Source organism: Haliotis rubra, unplaced genomic scaffold, assembly GCF_003918875.1.
Source record: "Haliotis rubra isolate DU_JTF1 unplaced genomic scaffold, ASM391887v1 Scf227, whole genome shotgun sequence".
Classification (NCBI taxonomy): domain Eukaryota; kingdom Metazoa; phylum Mollusca; class Gastropoda; order Lepetellida; family Haliotidae; genus Haliotis; species Haliotis rubra.
In genome coordinates this window covers 980,872-1,008,626 of record NW_025766303.1, presented here as the reverse complement: position 1 = coordinate 1,008,626, position 27,755 = coordinate 980,872, and the positions used below count along the sequence as shown (strand labels likewise).

General features: G+C 37.8%; 2 protein-coding genes across 2 annotated transcripts in view; one reads left to right on the top strand and one right to left on the bottom strand.

The window, feature by feature from the left end:
* Positions 1-205: 205 nt before the first annotated feature.
* LOC124277765 (lysoplasmalogenase-like protein TMEM86A) lies at positions 206-13,835 on the bottom strand. Its single transcript, XM_046713498.1, has 2 exons — positions 13,728-13,835; positions 206-6,518 (listed from the first exon to the last, which is right to left on the bottom strand). The coding sequence occupies exons 1-2, from the start codon at positions 13,746-13,748 to the stop codon at positions 5,832-5,834; spliced, it is 708 nt and encodes a 235-aa protein (XP_046569454.1). The 5' UTR covers positions 13,749-13,835; the 3' UTR covers positions 206-5,831.
* Positions 13,836-14,063: 228 nt separating this feature from the next.
* The window catches only part of LOC124277745 (ankyrin repeat and SAM domain-containing protein 1A-like), a 53,915-nt gene continuing 40,223 nt past the window's right edge, over positions 14,064-27,755 (top strand). Inside the window, exons 1-2 of the mRNA XM_046713470.1 lie at positions 14,064-14,188; positions 16,073-16,159. Coding sequence (XP_046569426.1) covers positions 14,064-14,188; positions 16,073-16,159 — 212 coding nt within the window. The remainder of the gene's footprint in view (positions 14,189-16,072; positions 16,160-27,755) is intronic.

Below are 27,755 nucleotides of genomic sequence, written 5' to 3'. Positions count from 1 at the left end.
TGTCTAAGTGGGGTATTCATGTTTAACTGCGGCATGGTATCTCAGTGAGCTAGCACTATAAAACCAGCTTAAGTCTGGGCTAGTACAAGCAGCCACACATACACACGCATGCACATTGTCATGAGCGAAATATTCTTAAGTACAATGTTAAACCCCCTTTCACCTCACCTCTCTATATCTTTAAGAACGGACAAACAACATAACATAGGATTAATATTTTTATTCATTTCTCCCTCAGTATACATGTGTGCTTGGTGTGGAAGATAAACAACACAAATATTACAATATCTTGTTGGAAGGGTTGGACCTGGCATAAATGCATATATTTGAGAAATCAAATAGTCCGTCGTCCCTGACAACAGGTTTATGGTTATGGCTCATTTCAAGATTTCACCTCAGATATCCTGATTTGCTCATCGGAAATAAGATGAACCAAGGTTGTTGTTTGTTAAAGGAAGACAAGGGTCATTCACATGACCTGACACCTATGCTCAACTAAATTCCACCAGATTTTTAAATATTTGAAGAGAACAGAGAACACACATTTCTAGAAACTGTTCAAACACTTGACAGCGTACTAAGGATATGCAGTATACAAACTCAAGTTTATCTGATGAAAGGAACCACTAAAAAAATAAATAATAAAAGCTTGATATCAATGTATTTTAAAATGTGTTAAATATTAAGAGAAATGTGAGAATTAAACCTTTTTGGATGGTGTTCATGTCTTATGGATTTTCTACCTCTTTTTATGAACTCATAACTGTTGTAAGCATCGTTAATTATGTGCACTTTTAAAAGAACTTTAAAACAGCCCATACATTAACCAGTTCATTCACACCGAAATGTCAGTACTGATAGGATCAGGATAGCTGATCTTTGTTATATTTTGTGTCAGAACAAAATGGAAAATGGTTGTATCAAGTAAAGTTACATATTTTAGTCGGCTGATAAATGAGAGCCAAACCTGTCCTCCGAATAAATATATAAGTTGAAAGTATATCTATATGCATTCATGTCAAACTCACAACTACACTGAAAGCCCATGACACAGTTACGATTGTCAGCAATGGTAATATCACAACACGTCTTACACAGTACATGTGTGGGCTTGGAGTTGGTCAGTGTTTAAATGTTACTCAAACGTATTTTGATGTTAAATTTAAAAAAGAAGTATAGCTGAGGTTGCTATTTATTTCATGCTGAAACATTAACAATAATATACTACAGGAGTATTCCGATACACACATCCATCTCACACAAAACACTCACACCCTAGTGGAGCCGTCTCTCTCTGCTCCTTGAACACAATACTTCTTTATAGTTTGGTTTACGGATTTGTTTCATAACTGGTTAGAAGAAAGTAATTCCAGATAAATGTTTTTTCTTCCATTTGTTTCTGAGTGTTACTATCTGTGCATGTCATTGCATGCACTTTTTGTAATCATCTTGGTAAACGTTCCAATGAAAATTTGCTTTAAAAAGCAATTTCATGACTTGTTAAACAATATTGGGGTGGGTGGATCCGTAAACCAATTCACAAAGCACCACCTTACAATGGAGATGCACTGGTCAGACAACTGGTCACCCTGTAAACTCGTAGGACTTGGTATTCTGGCTAGCCAGGGTGAGTGAGAATATTTTTGGTTGGATCTATTGCAGCAATATCATGATGGACGCCAGAAATGGTTCCATGTATTGAACACATGAGGGAAATCAAACCCTGGTCTTCAGTGCCATGATTGTATGCCACCCCTAAAAGTCCAGCTCAGAGAAACTGTTATGACAACTGACACAATGTCAAACTGGCAGATCTGTCAACCCTTCTTCAACACTGTAAAATGTGATATAGGAAGAAACTGAATGCAAAACTTTGCATAAATATGATCAAATTTGAATTTGCCCTTGCATCATCAACAAAAAAAACAGTTATAGATCATGTCTTCAAATATAGTACACAATTTAAAACCAATCGCAAACACAAAACTTGATTTACTTGCAACAACCATGAATACTTTGAGAGCCATGTTGTGTAGTGATTGCTATTTCCACACTGTGTTTTACACTACATACAGGGGTCTTTAGTCCTAAATACCTAGGAAGATCTGGAATAGAACTGACCTTCAGCAACCCATGCTTGTCGTAAGAGGCAGCTTACAGGATTGGGTGGTCAGGCTCGCTGACTTGGTTGACACATGTCATCGTATCCAAATTGCTTAGATTGATGCTCATGATGGTCATCACTGGATTATCTGGTCCAGACTGGATTATTTACAGACCGCCGCCATATAGCTGGAATATTGCTGCGTGTGGTGTTAAACCACAAACCAACCAACTAACCTAAGTCCTACTTGATCAGGGTTGTGACCAGTGACCAGTGACATTTCCATTGTTTGTGAAAAAGGAGCATTGTTGAGATAGGCGCCCACTGTTACCATAATGCCATAACTGTCATAACAACGTTGCATTGTTGTTGCAGAAGAAGAGAATATATGTACAAAACATGGCTTCTTGAAGACAGCCCACATATGAATCGGCACTGTCAACAAAAAGCTGTGAAAACCGCATTTGTCTATCAGCACAAACAGTTATAAAAATATTTGAGAAATAAATTATAATGTCAGTTTTTCACAAGATCCCAATCAATATTCAGTGCAGGCAATTGCAAATGCTCTGAAAAGACATTTGAAAAACATACATGGTTCATCTACATGAAGGAAAAAATAATAATGTTTCCCTAATGACTGTCAAACTACACATTGTCTATTCTACAACTAGATATAAACCAACCAAATCAAACATTACTAGCACTAACATACAAGCTTAAAACTGTAACCATGGAAACATTTCCAATGTGACATTCACAAAACACAAGTTGTTTTCCCGACACCTCTAATGCCAATTTTGTCGTCTGACACATTTGCTGTGTGTCAGTGCAAGGGACCATCTCACAAAACCCAGGAGGATATTTCAACAGGGTAATTGGTGACAAAAACATAGAAGTCCATGCATGTGTCACGATGGAATAGTTTCAACAACAATATACTTTCAGATTGCTATTTAACCATCAAATGCTACTGGTTTTCAGCCATGACTGTTTTGTGAGATTGTCCATCGACTTCTTTGGTTGTGACAAGTGACAGACAATATTTAATAAGAGAGTAAATGTCACAAAACACACTATACTAAAAAAGTTCAAAAACAGAAAATCAAGATAATGGCATGGTCCCTGAACAATACAAGCTGAAGGAAGCAGGATTCAATTAAATTTTTAAAAAAAAGGAACAACGTACAACACTGCGCTCTAAATTGACAGAAAACAGAATCGGACCAAATGTCAGACTGTTCAGCTGTATCTCGGTCAGGAAAACTTGTATATTTCACACTTTGAGCAAAAATATGGAACAGAAATCATCAACACTGATTTGTATCCAAACGAAGCTGTGAAATGTATTCTGAACATTACTTTAAAAAAATGCAAACTTTAACATAATAAACAAAAAGGATACATCGTTCCTGAGAACAAATAACATTTTGAGAATAACGTGAAGTTAAGGTCCAAGATACAGATTTCAAGAGGAAGACTTCCTGTGAAGCCGCAAACATTTTATAGTACGCAATAAGCAAACCCAATAAATATGTGCGGTCTGCAGCATCTCTTGCACTTAGCCAGCACTGCATCAATAGACATAATTATCAACAACACAAACAAACACAGACATGCTTCATGTGACAGGTTTCCTGAGGGTAAAGACTTACACAGACCAACACACCTGAAAATAGTCCACACAACTAAATAATATACACACACACAATGTAGATGGTTTCTGAATGTGAAAAGTCACATTAATATATTGTGTGACTTAGTAGAACTTTGAAAAGTGTTTACTATTGTTTATATATTATTGTGCATGTCATTATTTCTAAATGGTAAACACAATGTATGTCAATTTAAATATATATTTTTCATAGTACACGGAAATTTAGCCCAAACTACAAAGAGTACTAATATGAATCTACATAACTAGACGTAGTAGATGAACAGTACAACAATCTAGCACTAAAACATACAAATAAAACAATAAACAAATGCTGTCTGGAACACTATTGCAAAAGCATACACAGGCAAATCACATGTGAAAGATCTGGTGTATTAAAATCATAAATATCTTAAAGGTGACACATTAATGATAAAGAAACATATCAACAAAACATTGCATTGTGTATGCTTCGTGGGAAGCTTTGACAGAAGACATAGCAACATTCAAATACAAGCAGTGGGATCTAGTTTGTCAAACATCACATGAATACAGTCTATGTTGTGAGAGCTATCGGTTACAGTGTTTCTTCACAACACACAGACGTACGCCTCAAGATTCAGCTATATACATGCAACATCACTGACAATTTCTAAAGAAAAGATAAATAAACTTATCTCAATGGAACGTCAAGCTAAGTTTTAAAACATCTGATGTCCAGTGATATTAAAGTTCAGAAACCTTTGCCAAATCAGTATCTGAAGGTAGACCAAACTGTTCTTGTTAGTAATTACAGTAAAATACCTTTATAACGATCTCCAAGGGACCACTGAAATTAGTTCGTTATATCCGTAGTTCGCTATTCACTTTTTTATATGATAATATAAGGTTTATTCGGGACTTTTAAAACAGTTTGCCATTGCCGTCAGTTCGTTATATCCGTGTTCGTTATACAAGTATTCTACTGTACTGAACATATGTTGGTACTGTTGGTAGGCACCTTGGGAGAGTCTGATGTTTCATGGAATAACACAATGTAGATTCTAAAGTACATTCTGTCATTGTGCAGGTACAGTAATGCTTGTTTCAATAAAATATATACTTGCAGATCATTATGTCTGGCAAAAAGATTAAATAGATCGTAAACTATAATCTGAATTCATTGTTTTTACAAGCACCATTGTTAATTTGTTCTACATCTAGATATGCTCAATAAATTCACCTGCAGACACTAGATGGGTGAACACCTTCCACTAAATATTTCAGTTACTTATGCAATGAACATTACATTTCAAGAAAGTAATTTGACTGCATAAAAATGACATTTAAAGAAAGTAATTAGTAAATGTCAGCAACGGTATACATTCAGGTGAGGTGTACAGGAATAGCCTCTCAGTCAATCAGTAATCTTTGAAGTTACTTTCAACTAAATATGTTCAGTCTATACAGCATAGCTGCTTGATTGATGAACTAAGAGCCCAGTCAAGCATGCTGTTCATCGCAGAGAGGCAGAGGATGACTAGTAATATCATGACTTATCGCACCATCAAAGCCCTCAAACCCAAAAAAGGTGGAGTAGGCTTGGAACGTTGAGTGTGTTGAGAAAACCCCCTCATCAGCATATCACTGGCAGTCAATGTGCCTACCATTGGGGTTAGGAATTTGGAGAGAAGAGTTCCTTTCTTTGACTAAATGGGAACATCACTGCCAAATCTCAGCCAACTTCCACTAACGTATCTCTATATGTACATTACAATAAATTATTGGGACATTTTCACTGTTTGATTTTCAAGTTTTTAAATATCCATCCAAAATCATTTTTTGTGGCTTTAAAATTTGTTATTTCATCATTTCAGATGATGATCTATCCATGTCATTTCAGGATTTTTTAACAAATTGTTCCCGTTGTTCAAGGTAGCTTGTCCTAGATGAATGAGTCCTTGGATTCACCAAGACCCATGTTGAAACTATCCAATATTTTGTTTTGAAAAATAAGTTCTACCCTACTTTGAAACTTGGTGGTTTTGAGTATCAGTTCGGTAACAGCGACACATTGATTCAGCACTGCCGAGTTCAATCCACGTTCATCAATTCCTCCAGAGGACTGTCCACAACTGACAGGGATATTCCGAACTGAGCAGCATAATACGTCACCATAATAATGGGATGAGCAAATGGAACTGGTCGCACAAATTTGTCAACTGCAATGGTCAAGTCTGATATCATGAAACATATGGCACCAGCGCAGCTGCTCAGCTTGGTCCACGTCCACAGATCATCAAAGAAGCGGACCCGAGCGACGGCCCTCCACCCCATGATGCTGATGAGGACGACGTAGATGCCGACCATATATATCATGATGCCCTCCAGGCTTGTCTGCAGGTGGTAGAAGATAATGCCCGACAGAACGGCAAACACTGTGCCAGCGTATGGGTTGAAGGGACGCCAGCCGAACGCTCGGGCATACTGAAGTTGGGCAAGGGCGAACATGAGGATACCTGCTTCAAAATATGTCTTCTTCCATACGAGGAATGCATCTCCGAGACAAGACAGGACGAGGCCGATGAGGATGCGGCGAGAGTAGCGGTAGTATTCGGAGAGGTTCATCCCATGCATCAGCACAAACAGGATGAGCGAGATGATGGGGAGGAGCTTGACGATGCAGAAGAAAATGGAAGATCGCTCCTCATCCCCAAACAATACGAAGTATATCGCCACCGTCTTGAAGAACGGCACCAGCTTGGGCCCAACACTTTTGAGCTGCAAGAAGATGAAAACAAACACTGAATACAAAGAAAGGTGGAACACTTAGTAATTAATAGTAAGCATGGCATGTACGAATAAACAACCACATAGTTATTGAAGTGAGATGTAATAGGGTTTAAGTCACGTTAAAACTAATTGCTATTATTTAGCGACATGCATGTATGTACTGGAATGATGCCAGTTTTATTGCACTAGTCGACTGAAATTCTATGACACAATATAACATGGATGCTCTACTCTGATGCTAAGCTGACCAGTCCTTAAAGCAGAGTCCCAGATAGTGTATGTAATACAAGTTTAATCTTTTAAGAACGTCTTTGGCATGACATGGCTTGGCTGAAGATGTAACACTCTATCCACCAGACTATCATGGCTGTTTTCTCATAATAAGTGCAAATAACCACAGAACATACAGTTCAATAAATTACGGGAAATCACACACAACCTATGAGTATGAGGATGTGAGTTACTGGCAGAGATTGGGAAAACTCTCAGATTAAACCAACATATCTTTCTCCCTATTCTGACATATCTTTAAGCCAATAGCCCTGTTGTGACCGCCCTTCTTTGACAATTTGAGGGTAAGAGTGCCTGTAAGAGGCGCTACTTCTGGAACTAAGCTGGTTCCCGGCTCCCATTGTGCACGCCAACTTGCGATATGCTCGACGGGGCCCAGCTTACTTCCGGTACCAGATTTCCGGTGACAAGCGTATATTCAAGAACCAGTTCTGGTTCCAAATTGGATGACCGCAAAATATGACTTTACTACACCGGACCAAGTGTACAACCATGCTTGACTGTCACACCTGTTGACACTCGTAATAGTTGGCTCATTTGGAAATTGTTAGATCGGAAATTTGTTATTCCTAGAAGGATTATCAGTTCCCTACTGTCAACTGACAACCGTGAGACCATTCGAAAAGGTATGAAACATCGTTTGTCACTGGAAGTACTAAAGTCTCGCGAAGTGCCATGACCTACTTACGGGTCCTATTATACAGGATCACTGCCATGTTTGGAATATGACTTCTGATATCAAACAGAATCAAATCAGAAGTTATACACCATGATTGAAACACCACTTTGAAACAGTTTGGTACTTTAATTTGTTCAGTCATCTTCCAATTGTACGCAGTTTCCAGAAAATATGTGATATGGGAAAATGTCAAATAAACACACAAGGTCACCCCTGATACAGCTTGTCAGCATAAAGATGATGAATGTATCAGATCAGCCAACATGAAGTTTTGAGGCAAATACTTGTATATACTATTCCTGATGACAAGAATTAGGGGGCTCACTGTTTATGCTTCTAAGCAGAGATGATAAACAGTAGCTGCTGGATGTGTTTACATCAATGGTGGCTGATGGTGGTAATGCAGTAATGTAAAACAGGGATTTATGCCTGACGCAACCAGCTCCATGTTATTCTGAGGAAATGAGAGAGTGTCTTCACACTTGTTCCAACCATTCATCACCAGTGATGATCTCAGTTCTCGTGTGTTTGTATGATACTGATAATACCTTATTATCTATTGAATGTCTTTATATTTATCCAGTTAACCATCGTGTGTTTCAGCACTTCCATGAAATGTGGGGAGGTTTTCACAAGTTATTTAAGCAATACCTGGAACAGTAACAGAAGAGTGAGTTTTGTTTTACGCCACACTCAGCAATATTCCAGCTATATGGCGGTGGTCTGTAAATAATCGAGTCTGGACCAGACAATCCAGTGACCAACAGCATGAGCATCGATCTGCGCAATTGGGAAGTAACAGAGGAGATCTCAATGTTCTGAAATTAAGCAAAAAAACACCAGGGACAGAAATGTATTTCTTATTGAAGTGTGCCATGGGGCACCAGGCAGATCATTTTGGAGTGTCTTCATGAAACTATGTGTGCCTATGCCTTTGACGATCCAAATAAACACATCACAACAACTATGCCATATCAATTTATTGTGTAACAAATTAGTAACCATCAAAACCTATAATTTGAGAGTTGGATTTCCTGAACACTATCATGACAGCATTCATTCTGTCCTTGAGCCATAACCTAACCCATATAAACTATGTTATAACTCCAAAACCGGGATTTCCTGTCACGTGTCATGCCCATGTGATATTGTGAGGTTGAGAGTTCCACCAATAAACAGTTTGATGGGGTGCAAAAATAGGTTTCCAATAATTTAAGTTGGTCAAAATTTATCAGTTCCCATTAAATGAATCATTAAAATGAATCATAGTGAGTATTTTTTTATGATTTTTGTTGTGCAGCCAAGGCACATTGAAAATAATTTTATCCATGCCATTTCAATATTTTCCACTCCAGGATGCACAAATTAAACACTATTGTGATTCCTTAAAACTTTTGAAAAATGCTAATTTTCAGCTAAATACTCCTGGATTATTTCTAGCAACATCTGCAATGGAAGGGTTTGTCATATTTTAGAAGTGTTACGGTTACAACAGTGGAACCCGCTTATCTGGACACATCCTCGACTTAAACCTCCTGAACAACTGAATAGAGTTGCCTCCCATGCCTTTGTACATTCTGATCACATTCTTGAACAAATATTGTAGAACAAAGTGTTATTGTATGAACATGTGGTTTGTTGTTAGTGATGCAGAAAGTCAACAGGATTACTTTAAAATCACAACAAGATGTAAATAGGAAATACATTGATCGATCCAGGTAATTTTGCGATAGATCCCTGTGTTTCCATAGGTGGGTCCAGAAGGGGGGATGCAGGGGTGCGAACCTCCTCTTTTGTCATGAAAGTTTATGAAATCACAGGCAGACCTAATTTGTCTCAGGTGAAAATGAACTGCACTCCCCCCCCCTCCAAGTTGTATCCGCTCTTGGTTACTTTCATGCATGTTGGATTGGTCATCCAATATTTGACGCATCTTAAACTATGTCAACAAATATTGTTGGTTTGTCACCAGATGTAAAGTAACCATTTTGGATAAAAAATTGATGGCCTGATCCGGAAACCAATTATCCGGTTAAAGAGTGAGTGAGTTTAGTTTTACGCCACACTCAGCAATATTCCAGCTATATGGTGGTGGTCATCCACTTAAAGAGAAACCTTAATTAAGTAATCATCATACATGTGTTTGATCCACAGATACCGTATTTCCTCTAACAAGCACCCCCAGCGCTTATTTTTTCAACGGACCTCTAGAGGCTTGGCGCTTATTAAAATACCCTGTATTTTTAAAAGCGGGGATGAGTACATGAAGTTATGATTTAAGGGACCATTCCTTAATATATTTATTTTGAGACCAAGGGAGAATACATTTGCGAAAAAATGCAAAGGTCTATACCCGGCGCTTATTGGAGGCCCAGTGCTTATTTCTTAAAGCACTGCTTAATAGAGGAAATACAGTATCTGACTTCCTGACAACATTAAACACCACTTTGTATTTTGTTTTGTTGTTGTATGATTTTGAGTATTTTACAATCAGAGAGGTGAAAATAAACATAGAACATAAAATTTGGTTCTGGTCAGATTCAATATTGAAAACTGGAGAATCTTTCCTAATAAGAGGGCATGTGTAATTAACATAGTGTTACAAATATAACCTTTGTTTCAATCACTCATTAAAGGTGTGAAATGAGAAGTGACCTTCCTCAGACAAGGTCTGGAGACCACCTGGTCACAGGAAATAAACAAGGTCAACACACTGAGTCTGTTTGAAGAGAGGAAAGATATATTTAGACACAGTGGATGACCACCATTGTGCAGTACCAACAGATGGCCAGACAGAGATGTTCTCATGTGATTTATTATGAGTCGACTTCAATCTTGTTTGTATCACTTAATTGAACTCACAGCAGATGCAACAATATTTCATAATGTCCCGCAATGAGAATGTTATTGATACCAATATTTTACTGGATGGATGATGTGTTTGGACAAATTAGTAGCCACTATGTTGCAGACAAATGTTGCCTAAAGTGAGTGTGTGGTGCTTTCAGGCCACTTTTCCAAACACTGACTGACTGAATTTGGTTTTACGCCGCTTTTAGCAATGTTCCAGCAACATCACGGAGGGGACACCAGAAATGGTCTTCACACATTGTACCCATGTGGGGATTCGAACCCGGGTCTTCTGCGTGACAAGCCAACGCTTTAACCACTAGGCTACCCCACCGCCCCACTTTTCCAAACAACCTAGACAGACTGGTATAAATGACACTGAAATACTCATAAGAGACATTCACTGGATTCAGATGATGAAATCATTAACAAAACAAAGCAAGGGTTGATAGGATTATGTTGATAGGGTACACTAGATTAAATATTGATAGTGATCATGATAGGGAGCTACACAAATAGGTTTAACACGTGTGGGAATCAAACACCAATCCTTCATATGATTAGTGAATATCTCAACCACCCATTGCCCTAACAATCCACATGAAAGGATACAAAGATATTAATGCGAATTAGTTCCAATCAGACATTTACCAGGGGAGGGGGCAAGGGGTATTTGGACATTGATAGTTTTGGATAAAAATCCAGGGACACATTAAAATTAAAACTGTATTCATTATGGATGAGTCAACCTTTGTCATTCATGCCTAATTTCAACCACCTGTGATAAAAAGTGAAGAGACATCAAGTATGATGAAGTCCTCTGTAATTTGATGGTTACTGAAGTGGGGTCAATGGATATCAATAACATATGGGGAAATAACCCCCATGTAAAATCTCATGATTTCCTGTTTGGTTATGTAACATCGTTCTTTAATTATGTAAATGACATTTCCTGTCATGAATAGCTAAAAGCAAACAAAAAGGTCACATAACTTCAGAAACTGGATATGGTCTGCACTTGTCAGAAGAACATTTTAAACATGTCTCTAAAAATCCTTTTTGAACATAACTACTCTTAATATTACAAATATTAAACACACGCATTTACTGGGGCAAGATGCTGTTCACAAAGACTGAATTTTGATCAAGTCTATGAAAATATCATTTCAAATTGGAAAATCAAGTAATGAGTGAGATAAACAAGACAGGAAGATCTAATTATTGTTGATAAATATAGTAATTACATCATAAAGAGATTGTATTTCACACAATAATAAATCCCAGATTGTGAAAAACACTACAATTTGCAGTAATAATTTCATTTCCATGAGAAAAAACTCTGACATGTAGGATAAACAAACACTGAATTCCCCTACACAGATGTCATAAAGTCGATGTAATCCACGGTCACATGGCAGTTCAAAGTCCACATTTTGTGAATGGGGTCATATGACTGACGCAGTAAGTCATGTGCCGGGAAATTCAACAATAGATACACAAAGTGAGTGGGTTGTGGGGGCTTAAATGTCATTCAGTTCAGGCAGTGATTATCTTGTGGGGTACTGTCTGTAAATGTACGATCTCTGTATAGACAAAAGCCTCGGTCAAACAGTAAGGACATATAAATAGGTCAAACTACACGCTTTGACCTTGTTTCATCGCATCAATTTTCTTGATTTCCTGCCAGATGTTACACTTATTGCTTCAGTAGTCACTATAGTAATGGTTCTGATGCAACTGGAAAATTTAAGTCAAACTGTACAGGAATTTGTTTTATAATCATGATAAAATGAGACTTATTAAATGTGGGTTTTTCACGAAATACAAACAATATTAAAGGTTAAGAGATGTTATTTTATGACAAACAGACAATGAAGAGAAAAGCAAGTTGAGTAGATAAGACATGACAAATTAATTAGTTGTAAATTCCATAACAATGACATGGGAGGGGGCTGATTATTTCCAACTGTTGTTTCTATAATAGCTTGGCTTGGTTTTCTTCCACTAATAAAATATGAATCATGGGTAAACAGTCATAGTATGAGTGAGGTTCATACCCATCACATACTCCCAGTCATAATGAACAAATTAAAACCTTGACGCGACAGTAACCTTGGTTCCGCTCAGGTAAACCTTCACACTCACACAACCCTGGATAAAACACACACAATCATAAAACTGACAGGTGACAACAGCCATACATCAACACTTGGGCCAAGAGTGACTTATATATCAGAGAATAAACCGTGTCACTAGTATGTGTTGAAAAATGTAACCCCATTGTTCATGAACTGCACCCATTGTTCTATTTTTGAAATACATTTTAAACAAATAGATCTAATAATGTTTTAAATGTTTATTACATGGAAGTTCCCAATGTTTGCAAGAATGTACCCACGTGTGAACAGGTTTGGTAACTTGAACGGAATCCAAATACCATGAATTGAAAGCCATCAATAAAAAAATCCAACTGAACATATTATGTCTCCATACACAAAAACACATTTAGCTTCCAAAGTTGCCTTGAAGTAATAATATTCATTGATAACTGGATTTTTAGACAGTGGGGTAGTTCTTTTTGGTCATTTTCTTAGGGTGGTCTCATTAACAACTGATATGCTGGCATTTTACATCACAACTCCATTACTCCATCAACACCTCCTTAGGCTGAATCCTGTGTTAAAATCATCATAATATATTGAGCTCATTATCCAGACAAAACTGGTGAGACTGTTGCTCTAAAACCACCACATGAACGCGCTGCTAGGAGAAAACAAATGAAATAAGTTATATATGTGAAACACTGGTCTAATAAGGGCTTAATCTTGAGGTAAACATGTGTTTCGTGCCAACAAACGATTTACGATTTGTAGGTCAGTTTGTCACGTGGGCTGACACAGTTTTCTTGTCGTGGGAAAGATTTTCTCACTTACAACGTAATGTGTTATCATTCTTTCATGAAATACTAAAACACGGAATGGATAAACAAAAATGAAGATAACCAGGAACAGTCGTGTATCTGATGGATCCAGCGCCATTTTCCTCTAACCTCTCAAGTTCAGCGTTGGCTTTGTTTCGACATTATAACAGTAAAACCTCGATCCGCCAAATTCTGGACCTTTCAGTTTTCACGCATGCAGATCAAGCTTTTGGCTGCTTGAAAATAAAACAGTAGCTGACAAGGATGGCATAAACGCGCAAAAAAATTAATATTCATGATAATAAAAGATGTTTGACAGAATTTCTGGGAATATCTTGGTTAGATGTAAACAACTTCTTCAACGACTGTGAGCTCCTTCTACAGACGGAGACACAATGTGGAGGATGTCGCTATGATAGGGATGTAATTACAAATGAAACGGGTTAAGAAAACTTACCACAGTCAAAGGTTTTGTCATCTTGATTTGTGAACTTTGAATAGCAGCCTATCTGTCACGCATTTCACAAAGAAATATCAGCTGGTCTTGTTTACATCAGCATACTATATTTAGTCAGGTCGTGACGTCACAAACAAAACACGTGCACGTGTACGAAAGGCAATTTCATTGGTCGAAGTGTTATCAAGTAAACCAATCAAAGATGGTTTTACAGCTGCTATGATAACATTGTAGATGGCGCTGTCTGTCTAAGCATGGCGAGAAGGAAGTAAAGAAATTTTATCAACAATGTACGATCTTCCAGCGAATGTTTGCAGAATATTGTAATCAGATACTATGGGGAAAGAGCAGGAACTGCTTGAAGCAGCAAGAACTGGAAATGTTGCAGTTATAGAGAGGTTGCTCGCCAGCAGAGTACGTCGATCGGCAGGAGGGAGTGCACTTACAAGTGCTCTAGCCAGGTGACAGCTCAACTTTGATAATAGTCTCTGCATGACACTTCACGTATCTAACCTAATTCTTGTTTAAAGCACCCGAATAGAATTATAACATGATGTTATCCAGTATCAGATGACATTTGTATCAACGGTATCGGTGTGATTCAGGATGACGAAGAAATAAACAACATTACTATTTTAATGAGGTTTAGGGGATGAACAGAGTAGCTTATTTCATGTATTCAATGGTAAGACCATGAAAGTATAATTTCTGCATCATCATTCCCGTGAATGTATTTTTTCAGTCAAACACCATGGCACATTGATCTTCATGTAATATTCTGGTCTGTTGTCAAATGAATTTTAAAAAACAACACATCTGCTTTCAAATGAAAATGTCTGAGGCAGGTAAAATTACACAAATGCTATACAGTGTTATACAGGTATACTTGTTTTCCGTATTAATAACTGACTCTTTAATTTTGCTGGAATTAGATAGTTACATGGAAGTGTCCAAATTGTGTGACAGCAATAGCGTTTTATTGTGGAAGTAATATCCGTAGTGCCTTTGCACTCTGATCCCTGTCTTAATGACATCAGACTCAGACCCTGAATATCTGCAGTCTCATATATTTAATAAGTTAACTATCAATATGCACTACATGTATTTATTATTTCCATATACAAACCATGACATGTCAAGTTCTGTCATTGACTCAAAAACAGGATTACCTCTCATGTCTCATATACTAAGAGTAAGACATGACCATTATAGTAAACATTTTGACCAATGATTTAATTAGCATGACATATCCAACTTAATCCCATATGCCATTTGTTTTCATTCTTTGTTGCAGGCATGTTGACTAGCACAATATACAGTAAATATTGTTCTGTGCAGTTACCTGTTTTTAGCAGTGTTTTGTTCCTTGGTAACACTTATCTGCTTCGAAAACGTAATCAAAACATTTGATATCAGATTGACTCAGCAAAATGTGTTTGTCAGTTTTGACTTGTAGGTTAAAAGATTTTATTCTAATGATCATTCATGAAGTTCAGTGAAAGCTTTTCTGTCAGCTCATGTACATATACTGGATAAAATAAGGCCAAAGTTGACCAGTGTTGGTGTGAACTGCAACGAAAATTAAAATGTCATAAAAGAAGAGTTGTCTCCCCTATTATTATGAAACAGGGTAGATTGTTTATTACAGAATTTTTCGTGTTATTAACATACATAAACATACTGAACAGACAGAATTTTGTGCATGAAATACAGCGACATGGAGAAGTGAGTTTCTGATCTGATCCAGATAGTCTTCAGCAAGGACAATCACAGAACTTCTAAGGAAGTACACGATTGTGTTGTGTTCCAATATGTAAAAATCGATTGATCACAAGTGAAAATAAGGCTGAAATTTGTTATTTGGAACTGCTTTAATGTCATCTCATTTGTTAAATATTTTATTCATTTTGCTTTAATGTCTTTTAGCAGAACATCATTTTGATGAATCTAAGTGCACATAAAAAAAGAGTTAAATTTAGAGAATTATGATCATCACATATGACTTGAATATGTTGAAAATGGAGTTTTCTTCCATGGTTTTTAAAAATTTAAAAAGATGCTGAAAGTGTCTCGGGCATAGGTTGATATCATATGACATATAGACAATACCCTTCTCATAAGATGTCACAGGATTTTTATTAAAATACACACCTTCCCAAATGGAACATTGATGATTTTGCTACATCACTGAATTCACTGTAAACAGTTTTAGTTTCTAATCACATTATGAGTATGTTTTCAGCCTAAAATTGAATGCCTCTGATATATTATTGCTTTTATTGGTTGTCAGCAATGATATGACAAATAGGAATATAAAACAAACTGTGACATTCTTTTTCTTGCAGTCTCTGGAATTTCAAAGGAGTAAATGTGAACTGTGTGGATGCTAATGGCGGAACTCCTCTTCATCTTGCTTCCCTCAATGGACACAGGTATGTTTCATTTCTTGACAGTGAAAGAGGAAGTGACATGTTAACATAATGACTTCTCTGCTGTCAACATTGTTCGCCACATTTCAGGGTTCCACAGTTCACAAGTTGTCATGGATTAATGAAAATATGTCTGTCACATTATACAGACCAAGAGCATGAAATTATCTAGTGTCTGATCACAGGACATTACGATCGACACTGTACCAGGACAAAACCTCAAATGATCCTTAAGATTTTCAGTTAGGCCTAAAAAAATAATGTTGTGGTTCCGATTACCCGACCGACCCTTGAATTCTGGTGCGAACCCTTTTTTTTTTAAAGCAGACCGAATAAAATAAACTTTCAGATACCATTGTTTTTTCCCCACACCGACAGATATCGGCCATTCTGATAGAGAAAGTCGACATGATGGCCGCAAGCTTGATTGAATAAACAATTACACATTGATACATGTGTTATTAGTTTGTACTTTTCTTCTAAAAAAAATGTAAAAAAAAATCCTACCTACCCACCCTAAATTTTAAAGAGGTGTAATTGGAACCACAACATTTTTTTTATTTGACCTTATTGCTTGAGAATTATGTTAAAGATATCCCCCATTGCTATTCTGGCTTAGGTCAGGTTCAGCCTGTACTGATGTGAGACTTACTGCTTTGGATGGTCAGATGATGGTCGGACACTTATATTGTGGATTGTTGCTCGTGGTATCAATCAGTAGATTGTTGATGATTCCTAGGTCACCGTCATATGGTGGCAGTACTGTTGAACGTGTCATTAAGCAACAGACGAACAGTTTAATGGGGATTTCTAACTGGCAAGATGATGGCCCAGATAACAGTGCCTGACATTTCAGTAAATGGATGCTTGTATTTTAGAAGCTGTGTTTTACATATGTTAGGAATTTGTCCATTGTGCTTTGAGATAACTAGTAACCAGTTCACATGAGTATAAGTGAGTGGTCTACAAGATGCCTGTGAGATGTAGTATACTACTGCTTAATCAATAGATATGAATATGGGGTATTCATTCAAGACGATAGCGGAATCAATAACAAATTCGGAAAGAAGTGACACAAAATGTTCATGTGGGATGAGGCCGGATTCACTGTCTGTTATCTGATTATTGCTGTCAGTGTTCGGTATATGAGAGAGCACCATCGCACGCTCCATCGAACACAAGCGTTTTGATAAGGCCTCTCAGCCTGTGGGTACTCATCTAATATACAGAAACTCAGTTGGCTTGTGTACACAGTGTGTGTTCACCAATACATCCCCTCATTATCTTGAGTACTTAATTGGTTTGTTGGTTACAGATTTGGAGGGATTTGGTTATAGTGCCAGGTTGTTGATTCAGTCGTTTACATGTTTCTGTCGATGTAATATTTATTGGCAATTAACAATGTTGAAGGAATGACAGTTTGGTGTTGATGCAGTGGTGTTCTAGAAGTCAAGGGATATCTGTATCTCATGTCTTTTGGAGTACAGTCTAAACCACCACCCAAACCAAAAATATGCTACAGGCTAAAACAAAGTCTTAGCTTTTGTCACACTGCACAATTAAAACAATGCCTAGTGTGACAGTGCCCAGCCTACCTGCTTCCACCTCTAATTTTGTAATCCATCATGGCGCTTTTCTTGTTGCTCATCCGTTTGATTACCATGGCAATAACTTATGCCAAGAATTAGTAAGAACATAGGAGATCAATTCAGTTGTCTACTCAGGGGTTTAATCCCAAACAGGTTATTTCTTAGTAATCTCTGAGGTGGTTTGTGGAACCCGAACAGAGTGTAAGACATAAAATGAGAACGTTACAGACATTCGTTAGGCCAGACCAATTTTATTCTTTGTTTTACGGATCCGCTGGTCGTATTTTTTTCAAGAATAAGCAAAAAAGTAAAAATAAATTTTCCCCGCTCAAAAAAATAATCCTAATGTTAAGATATATGGGAGCGAGACATTGACTACGTAAGGCAGTTTGTTGGACACTAACACACCGGTATCTGTTCTCAAAGACTTTAAACTGAATTATGTAACAATATTTGTGTTAGAAATCAGTGCTTAGAGCACCTCAGTGAGTGTAAACTTGAAAAATAAAGCCTTTGTAAAACTCATGTGGATTTTTGCTTTGACTGGTGAATTTAAAAAAAAAAATTCACCTCTTGACTTTAGGTTTTCTGAGGACAAAAATCTGTAAAACAAGAAATAAATTTGGTCTGGCCTTACTTCAGTGCACACAGTCAATAGTGTATACAATGATCTGTGATGGGTCAACTTTGCTTAAATCATTGGCATTGAGGAAACAGACATTAAGATATTGTATCTACTCAGTCCTTTTCTTAACCAACAGTCTTCTCAGACTTCTGCACAAAATCCTGAAACAACTCCCACATGTTGTTTATAAACTGATAATGGAGCCTGTGATGTCATCACTAGCATTTGGAATTTTAAATACTTTATATGAATGTGATACAATCCTTTTTATATGCTGAGTTCATGGTTGAGTAAACACAGCAAAATCACATTCAAAGTTTTCACCGTCCTTGTCTCATATGATTATATTTCAGTATTAAATTGAATGAATTGTGTATACCATATCCCATTAAATCTTCTTCCTCAATATTGGCCCTCTTATCAGTTAAATACAGAACAAAGGACCTCAACTAAACGATAATGTTGTAACATGAACTGGGAAAATGGCAGTTCCTGGTTTGAAGTGGTTGTGGAAGTTTGCTGCAGATGTGGAATGAAAGTTGGCTTTGAACGTTGTTTCACCAATTTAGCCAGTAAATTGTGAAAGCATATACAATCTATGACCATATCTTATATCTGGGATTACACTTTCTTTGTACGGTACAGATTCTAGTACTTTTGTTGGGTTGAGTCCCATCCGGGATTCGAACCCACACCCTCCGAGTCAGGCACCTATTCACCAGCACACAAAGTCAGCCATCTAACCCATTCAGCCACCGCAACTTCCACTAGAGGACCACTTAGAGTAAATGGTAGATGCACACGTTTTTGAGCCTCCCTGATGACAGTTTTCTGAAACATTTCAGCCTCATATGACTTTCCTGATTTGGTAATATTGATCAAAACAAAGATAACCTACACAAACAACACATATTCCATCAATTGTGGAATGTTTGGTAGTGTACACGATAGTGGTAATGATATTGTGCTCACACACAGAAAGGCTTCCTTTGTTACCCCCACAGACAGTTCTGTTCTCTATTTGGGTACAGATATCAGGTTAGTCTGTGTCACAATCCCTGAACTACATTAATTATGTCGTAAACATTCCCTCTGGATTATGGTTGCCAGTTTCCTGTGGTATCACAGAGATATACAGAAATGAAAGAGAAAAAAATTCTCTTAAAAACATTAAGTCATTGAGTTATTCTTAGTGGTATGCCTAAAGAGTGACACAGTTATTTCCCCTAGCTGTGATGTCACAGCATTGTTCTCCCCACGCCCTCATAATTTTTTGGGTACAGATATCAGGTTAGTCTGTGTCACAGTCCCTGAACCACATTATTTTCCATTTTGCCTAGCCCTCCCTGCAATGCTCAAACCCTAAATGAAGCAAATCTAGATTTCCAGGAATCTCCCAACTCATTGGGGATCCTTTTCAATTTAGATGGGTTTATTTGTTACAATCCAAATTATATATTCAGGGGCTAAGCGTTAGTCTAATATCAGGTGTGATGCTCCTGAGGCCTTTTTCAGATAATACCAGGATTTCAGACACCTTGTTGCTGATTGGCTGATGAGAAAGGTCAACCGATGCAACCTAACGTTTGTCCATGCTTTTGTGTCAGTGAAACAGTCTGAAATACTTTTGATAAGGCTACTGCCCTAAAGGAATGCACCTCTAACCATGGGTAAGATAGTCTTGTCCCTGAAGAACTGCATTATTTTCCCTTCTGCCTAGCCCTTTCTGCAGTGCTAAAGCTCTAAATGAAGCAAGTCTAGATTTGACCAGGTTCTGAATTTCCCTTGACACTGGGATTCCTTTTCAATTTTAATGGAATTATTTGTTTCTATCAAAATTAAATTTATTTAAAGGCTAAGCCTTAGTCTAAGGTGAGGTGAGACACAAACTTGTAAGAAGTTCAGAAGGGACGTCACGATACATAAGTTTCTTGAATCAATACGTATCACGATACCCATGTCATGATTCGATATGTATCACGATACCTATTTTCTCGGCATTATTGCGTAAATTTAGTTGCATTTTAAACATTAATATTTCATATTTGATAATTGTCCATGAAAAGATCAACATTTTTGATTCTCAGAGATTAAAAAGTTCTAATTGCCTATCTTTGTACTTGAAAAATAATCATTTATAACTTTCATAGCATCATAAAACACGATACAATTGCAAAATGTAAATGATACATAAACATATTTAAAATATACTTTCATAACTAAATATCGATACAGTATTGAATGTATTGATAATTGTATCATCTTACAAAAAAGTATTGATGCATCGATACATCGATGTATCGTGGCATGCCTAAAAATCAACCATCCCTAAGTGTAGATTAAAAGTGATATATTAAGCCTGAAGTTTTATCAGCTCCTATTTCATAATGTACAATACAGAATAATGGTTACCTGTGTGTAATACCATATATTCATGTACAACCAAAGAAACCCAAATTAGGTATTCTTGTCAGGCAAATTGGGAAGAACATCATTTTCATCAATTTTCATTTTCTTTTAACATTATGTTAATATGTAACTTGAGACCACGCTTTTACACCTCTTCTTCCATATTGAATAGGGAAATAACAATAATCTTGGATAAGCTATGTCCTTGATAATATTACTTGTAAGCAAATTAAGAATAACTGGGGAATTTCCTATTTGAAATTTGGTAATTTTTACTGACGTTTGTTGTAGACTCTGCATGTTGAGATAAACCCTTGCATATTTATCAAGAATTTGGCTCTAAATCATTATCTGTGGAGGACAAATCATGACAGGGATGGCTAATTCGACTGTTAGAAGAATTACATGTTCAATACTTTTCCTATTACATCACAGAATTACTTCCTTGTGTGTAGTGTCAAGTAGGGGCAACTCTAGTCACTGTGTTTGTGATTCAATTACATCCATATAAGGTGGGATAAGGATCTTTTCCTACTGGGATGTTTGGTGTATATAGACACTTGTAGCAGTATCACCGGGGTATATGTGGTTTATTGACAGACCTTTTCCTACTGGGGTGTTAGGTGTATATAGACACTTGTAGCAGTATCACGAGGGTATATGTGGTTTATTGATTGACCTTTTCCTACTGGGGTGTTAGGTGTATATAGACACTTGTAGCAGTATCACGGGGTATATGTGGTTTATTGACAGACCTTTTCCTACTGGGGTGTTAGGTGTATATAGACACTTGTAGCAGTATCACGGGGGTATATGTGGTTTATTGACAGACCTTTTCCTACTGGGGTGTTAGGTGTATATAGACACTTGTAGCAGTATCACGGGGGTATATGTGGTTTATTGACAGACCTTTTCCTACTGGGGTGTTAGGTGTATATAGACACTTGTAGCAGTATCACGGGGGTATATGTGGTTTATTGACAGACCTTTTCCTACTGGGGTGTTAGGTGTATATAGACACTTGTAGCAGTATCACGAGGGTATATGTGGTTTATTGACAGACCTTTTCCTACTGGGGTGTTAGGTGTATATAGACACTTGTAGCAGTATCACGGGGGTATATGTGGTTTATTGACAGACCTTTTCCTACTGGGGTGTTAGGTGTATATAGACACTTGTAGCAGTATCACCGGGGTATATGTGGTTTATTGACAGACCTTTTCCTACTGGGGTGTTAGGTGTATATAGACACTTGTAGCAGTATCATCACGGGGGTATATGTGGTTTATTGACAGACCTTTTCCTACTGGGGTGTTAGGTGTATATATAGACACTTGTAGCAGTATCACGGGGTATATGTGGTTTATTGACAGACCTTTTCCTACTGGGGTGTTAGGTGTATATAGACACTTGTAGCAGTATCACGGGGGTATATGTGGTTTATTGACAGACCTTTTCCTACTGGGGTGTTAGGTGTATATAGACACTTGTAGCAGTATCACGGGGTATATGTGGTTTATTGACAGACCTTTTCCTACTGGGGTGTTAGGTGTATATAGACACTTGTAGCAGTATCACGGGGTATATGTGGTTTATTGACAGACCTTTTCCTACTGGGGTGTTAGGTGTATATAGACACTTGTAGCAGTATCACGGGGGGGTATATGTGGTTTATTGACAGACCTTTTCCTACTGGGGTGTTAGGTGTATATAGACACTTGTAGCAGTATCACGGGGGTATATGTGGTTTATTGACAGACCTTTTCCTACTGGGGTGTTAGGTGTATATAGACACTTGTAGCAGTATCAATGAGGGTATATGTGGTTTATTGACAGACCTTTTCCTACTGGGGTGTTAGGTGTATATAGACACTTGTAGCAGTATCACGGGGGTATATGTGGTTTATTGACAGACCTTTTCCTACTGGGGTGTTAGGTGTATATAGACACTTGTAGCAGTATCACGGGGGTATATGTGGTTTATTGACAGACCTTTTCCTACTGGGGTGTTAGGTGTATATAGACACTTGTAGCAGTATCACCCGGGGTATATGTGGTTTATTGACAGACCTTTTCCTACTGGGGTGTTAGGTGTATATAGACACTTGTAGCAGTATCACCGGGGTATATGTGGTTTATTGACAGACCTTTTCCTACTGGGGTGTTAGGTAGACACTTGTAGCAGCAGTCACACGGGGTATATATGGTTTATTGACAGACCTTTTCCTTTTAGGTGTATATAGACACTTGTAGCTACTGGGGTGTTAGGTGTATATAGACACTTGTAGCAGGTATCACGGGGGTATATGTGGTTTATTGACAGACCTTTTCCTACTGGGGTGTTAGGTGTATATAGACACTTGTAGCAGTATCACATGGGGTATATGTGGTTTATTGACAGACCTTTTCCTACTGGGGTGTTAGGTGTATATAGACACTTGTAGCAGTATCACCGGGGTATATGTGGTTTATTGACAGACCTTTTCCTACTGGGGTGTTAGGTGTATATAGACACTTGTAGCAGTATCACGGGGGTATATGTGGTTTATTGACAGACCTTTTCCTACTGGGGTGTTAGGTGTATATAGACACTTGTAGCAGTATCACGAGGGTATATGTGGTTTATTGACAGACCTTTTCCTACTGGGGTGTTAGGTGTATATAGACACTTGTAGCAGTATCACGAGGGTATATGTGGTTTATTGACAGACCTTTTCCTACTGGGGTGTTAGGTGTATATAGACACTTGTAGCAGTATCACGAGGGTATATGTGGTTTATTGACAGACCTTTTCCTACTGGGGTGTTAGGTGTATATAGACACTTGTAGCAGTATCACCGGGGTATATGTGGTTTATTGACAGACCTTTTCCTACTGGGGTGTTAGGTGTATATAGACACTTGTAGCAGTATCACCCGGGGTATATGTGGTTTATTGACAGACCTTTTCCTACTGGGGTGTTAGGTGTATATAGACACTTGTAGCAGTATCACCGGGGTATATGTGGTTTATTGACAGACCTTTTCCTACTGGGGTGTTGGGTGTATATAGACACTTGTAGCAGTATCATGAGAGTATATTATATGTGGTTTCATGTCTCCCAAGTCATGTTTATTGCCAACATTAATGCGAGTTGCATAAAAAACATATATACTACACTTATTGATACAACCACAGAAGGTTGAACTTGTTGACATGTTTCAGTCTGCCTTGTAAAAGAATAAATATATTGACTTTTGAAAGTGCCATTGACTTTCATTGACAACGTGTAGTTTTAGCTTCATGGTGGGTATAAGGGATTTATTCCCTCCTCAGAAACCTATAGACAGACTGTATTCTCTGTGATGGGGTATAAGAGATTTATTGTCCTGCTCAGAGATTTGTTTCCCTCCTAAGGCAGGATATAAAGTATTTTATGAAGATTACATGAACCAATCAGACTTCAGCGGTGTGACATGGAAGTAAGATGAAGTCAGTTATATGTTATAGGAGTTATGTCTCATCCTTTTTCACACAGAAGTGTTTGCTTGGCACACCAAATACCCAGGTTTGATTCTGCACTTGGGCACAATGTGTGAAGTCCATTTCTGGTGTCCTATGTCCGTATTGCTGGAATATTTCTTATGCAGTTTAAAACCATAGTCGCTCACTGAATTCAGCTTCTGACACAGCAATGTATCTGTTATTCAAGCATTTCATCAAACAAATAACACAAAATCATAAATTTTTGTATATTTTTAGATCTTATCCAATAGACAATCGACATATGTAAAATTGTTTTCAGTTATTCTCACAGAGAATTGTTCCATTGTTTTTATTGTTTGTGAATAGGCCAGTGGCAGTGTACTGTTGCTGTGGCTGCTGTCCACCGGCCCAGTCAGTGATTAAGAATCGTTTGCTGGTATATACAATTTGTTTGTGTTTTTGGTTTCTGAAAGTGTAAATAGGTAATTACTGCTGAAACCATAAGTTCCTCCTATCATTGCTATCATGGCACTAAACGCTTCATCTCAATTTCAAGACTCAATTCCGTCCTTCATACACACCCATTAGTTCCCGATCAGCATTTTTACCATTATCATTGCTGGCACAATCAACATTTTACCATTATCTCTGGTGCCACAAGAGGACCAGTACAAAGTGGTTTTCCATTCTTGTTGCGCTATAGACATGCAATGTTTTGGGTAGGATGGAGCTCTGTTTTGTGATGTATGGAATTTTGGTTAATTATTCATCATGTTCATATGATACAAAGTTAATTTGGGAGTTAGATCAGGTCGTAATCAAATCAACTGAATTGCGTAACCATGGTAATGGAACCTCTTCTGTAGCCAGTATACTCATCTAGAACAGTTGTTGTGGGGTTTTTAAACAGAGAATGTTCTTGTAGATACACAATGTGAATGCAGCAGTCATTGTGATGAATTTGGAAGAAAGATGTTCCCCATTTGGATTCCAAGTTGTATCATGGAGATATAAGTTACATGAATGAAGTGACGACATACTTCTTTGTTATTGTCAATTGACCTCCATTTTTCACACATCTGTGTTCTTTTAGGATAGCCCAGTTTTAAAAGTGTCTCGATTTCGATTTGTAACAAACCTAGAATGAGTGAAGTCCTTTCCTGTGGTCACCCATCTTAGTATTGCAGGAATATTGTCCATGGCGGTAATGGCAAAACATCGACAAGTTTGTAAGATCAGTTTCTCAGATCTGTGATATGATGCATTATCAGTGGAAGTGATCTTCAACAGTAATATAGAAACATATTCCCTTTCTTTTGATAAAAACATACACTACTTCCAAGTCCTTTCCAAGCTTTCTGTTCTCGGATCATGCTGTTTGTGGATACGTTAAGTTCTGCCGTCTTGTCCAGTGCTGTAAGAACATGTCCGTTGTAGGATGGTGGTGCATCCTCGATAATATCCAGGGTATACGTTCCGATCACTCTCCATTATACCCTGGATGTATCCACGGCTTGGCCCGATGATTTTATTACCTCCCTTTGCTGGTTTATTATCCAATCAGGTGTCTACACTGGGAAGTTGAGCGAACCAATCACAACTCACTTTCGCTTCTTACGTTATCTAACCGTTTAAACTTGCCAACACAGAGGTACTCTGAAAGAGGTAGAAGGAGTTCTTTCATTTATTTTTTTAAAGTTTCAGATCTGTCTATTTGTCTGTATGATTTCCCCAAAAAATCTGAGTGGCACTGCGATCAAACCTTCGCGACTGCGACCGCTATCTTTGTTGACACTGGCAAGCTGGTATGTAACGGTGGCTTAGCTGATTGGTTACTGTGAGAATGCGGACCCAGCAAAGGGAGATAATATAATTATCGGACCAAGCTGTGGATGCATCCAGGGTATAGTGGAGGGTGATCATAACGTATACCCTGGAGATTATCGAGGATGGATGGTGGTGGTACCCAAACTGCAATAGTGTTGCAGTAGTGTTTTAATTGTCACAAGACTATTACAATCATTAAAATACCCTTGATAGATTCAGGGTTTCAGATCACTTCATTTTCATGGACATTGACTGTTAATCAAGATGTTTTCTGAATTTGGTAATGATATTAAAGAAAGACGTTTCAAAAGTAGATAGAATAATGAAAATACCCGATGCCTTTTGTCTCCAGCAAAATCATTGATCACCTTGTAATTATGACCTGACAATGAATGTATGACCTCACAATGAATGTATGACCTGACAATGAATGTATGACCTCACAATGAATGTATGACCTTACAGGGAGACAGCAACCAGATTTTATGATGAATAATGATTTAGACTGTAACTAGAATTCCTATGTGGGCAGATCGAGGTTTTTCAAGTGCTGCGAAATAGGGCAACTGTTGACAGTAATTGGGACTCGGGAGAAATGTCTGTGAATATATGGACTTTTAATACGTTCTCTAACATTACTTAGTACAAGCCACGGAAATGATGGCTCTGGAGTATTGGTGTAATCTGGAATGGTTAGTTTAGGGCAGTTGTTTGCATAAGAATATGGCTCCTGGACATTTTGGTCAGCCCTGACACAAGCAGCTGCCTCCAACGAGGGTTCGTCCAGCTACTCGAGTCTTCAGGGGCTTCAGGAGCATTAACTTGTGTTTCGGATGATAGAATATATTGATCAGGCAGCAAGTAGGGTGAGGCTGTCGATACTTGACATCAAACGAGACAAAACGATGGAATCCTTATAAAAACCTTGATGACTGATTTCTTGGTAACGTGAATAAGATTGTGACCTGGTAGAATTACTGGCTTATGTGGTGAATGAGATATTTCTTTCGATTGATGTTAGTGGGGATCTTAGACACACTGGCTGTAAGATATATTGATACAGAAAACGTGTGGCCTCAGTTCATATGCTTGTCTTGTTTATTCATTTCAGTAATCTTTGTATGCTGAATTTGTGTGGTAGGAACGTATCGGCTGATGGGGTGCTGTGTATGATTCAATGTTTCTTAATGGAACCAATGGACAAGATTGGAGATAGTTGTGAATGTTTGATGGATTAATCTTGGTCAGATCATGTTCTTTATGAATTTGTTACCCACAACAGAAGTATGGTCACAGTAAAGGTTTTAGAATTGGCCCGGGCTCTACACTTCAGTTGGATTGTGCCATATCTGCACATTAATTCTACATGCATATGGCCAAACTCCATAATCACTATTATTCCACCACATACACGTGATGTGTCCGAACACTTTGAGAAGGCACAACGCCAGTATTCACATCTGTATTTGATAAGGCACAACACCACTATTCACATCTGTATTTGATAAGGCACAACACCACTATTCACATCAGTATTTGATAAGGCACAAGGCCACTATTCACATCTGTATTTGATAAGGCACAATGCCACTATTCACATCTGTATTTGATAAGGCACAACGCCACTATTCACATCTGTATTTGATAAGGCACAACACCACTATTCACATCTGTATTTGATAAG

What these genes read in the sequence shown, in the direction of transcription:
- LOC124277765 (XM_046713498.1), bottom strand. Translation starts at nt 13,748, where the DNA reads ATGACAAAACCTTTGACTGTG. An exon ending in TGACAAAACCTTTGACTGTG is followed by an intron (nt 6,519 to 13,727) that starts GTAAGTTTTCTT and finishes ATCTTCTTGCAG; the next exon opens with CTCAAAAGTGTTGGGCCCAA.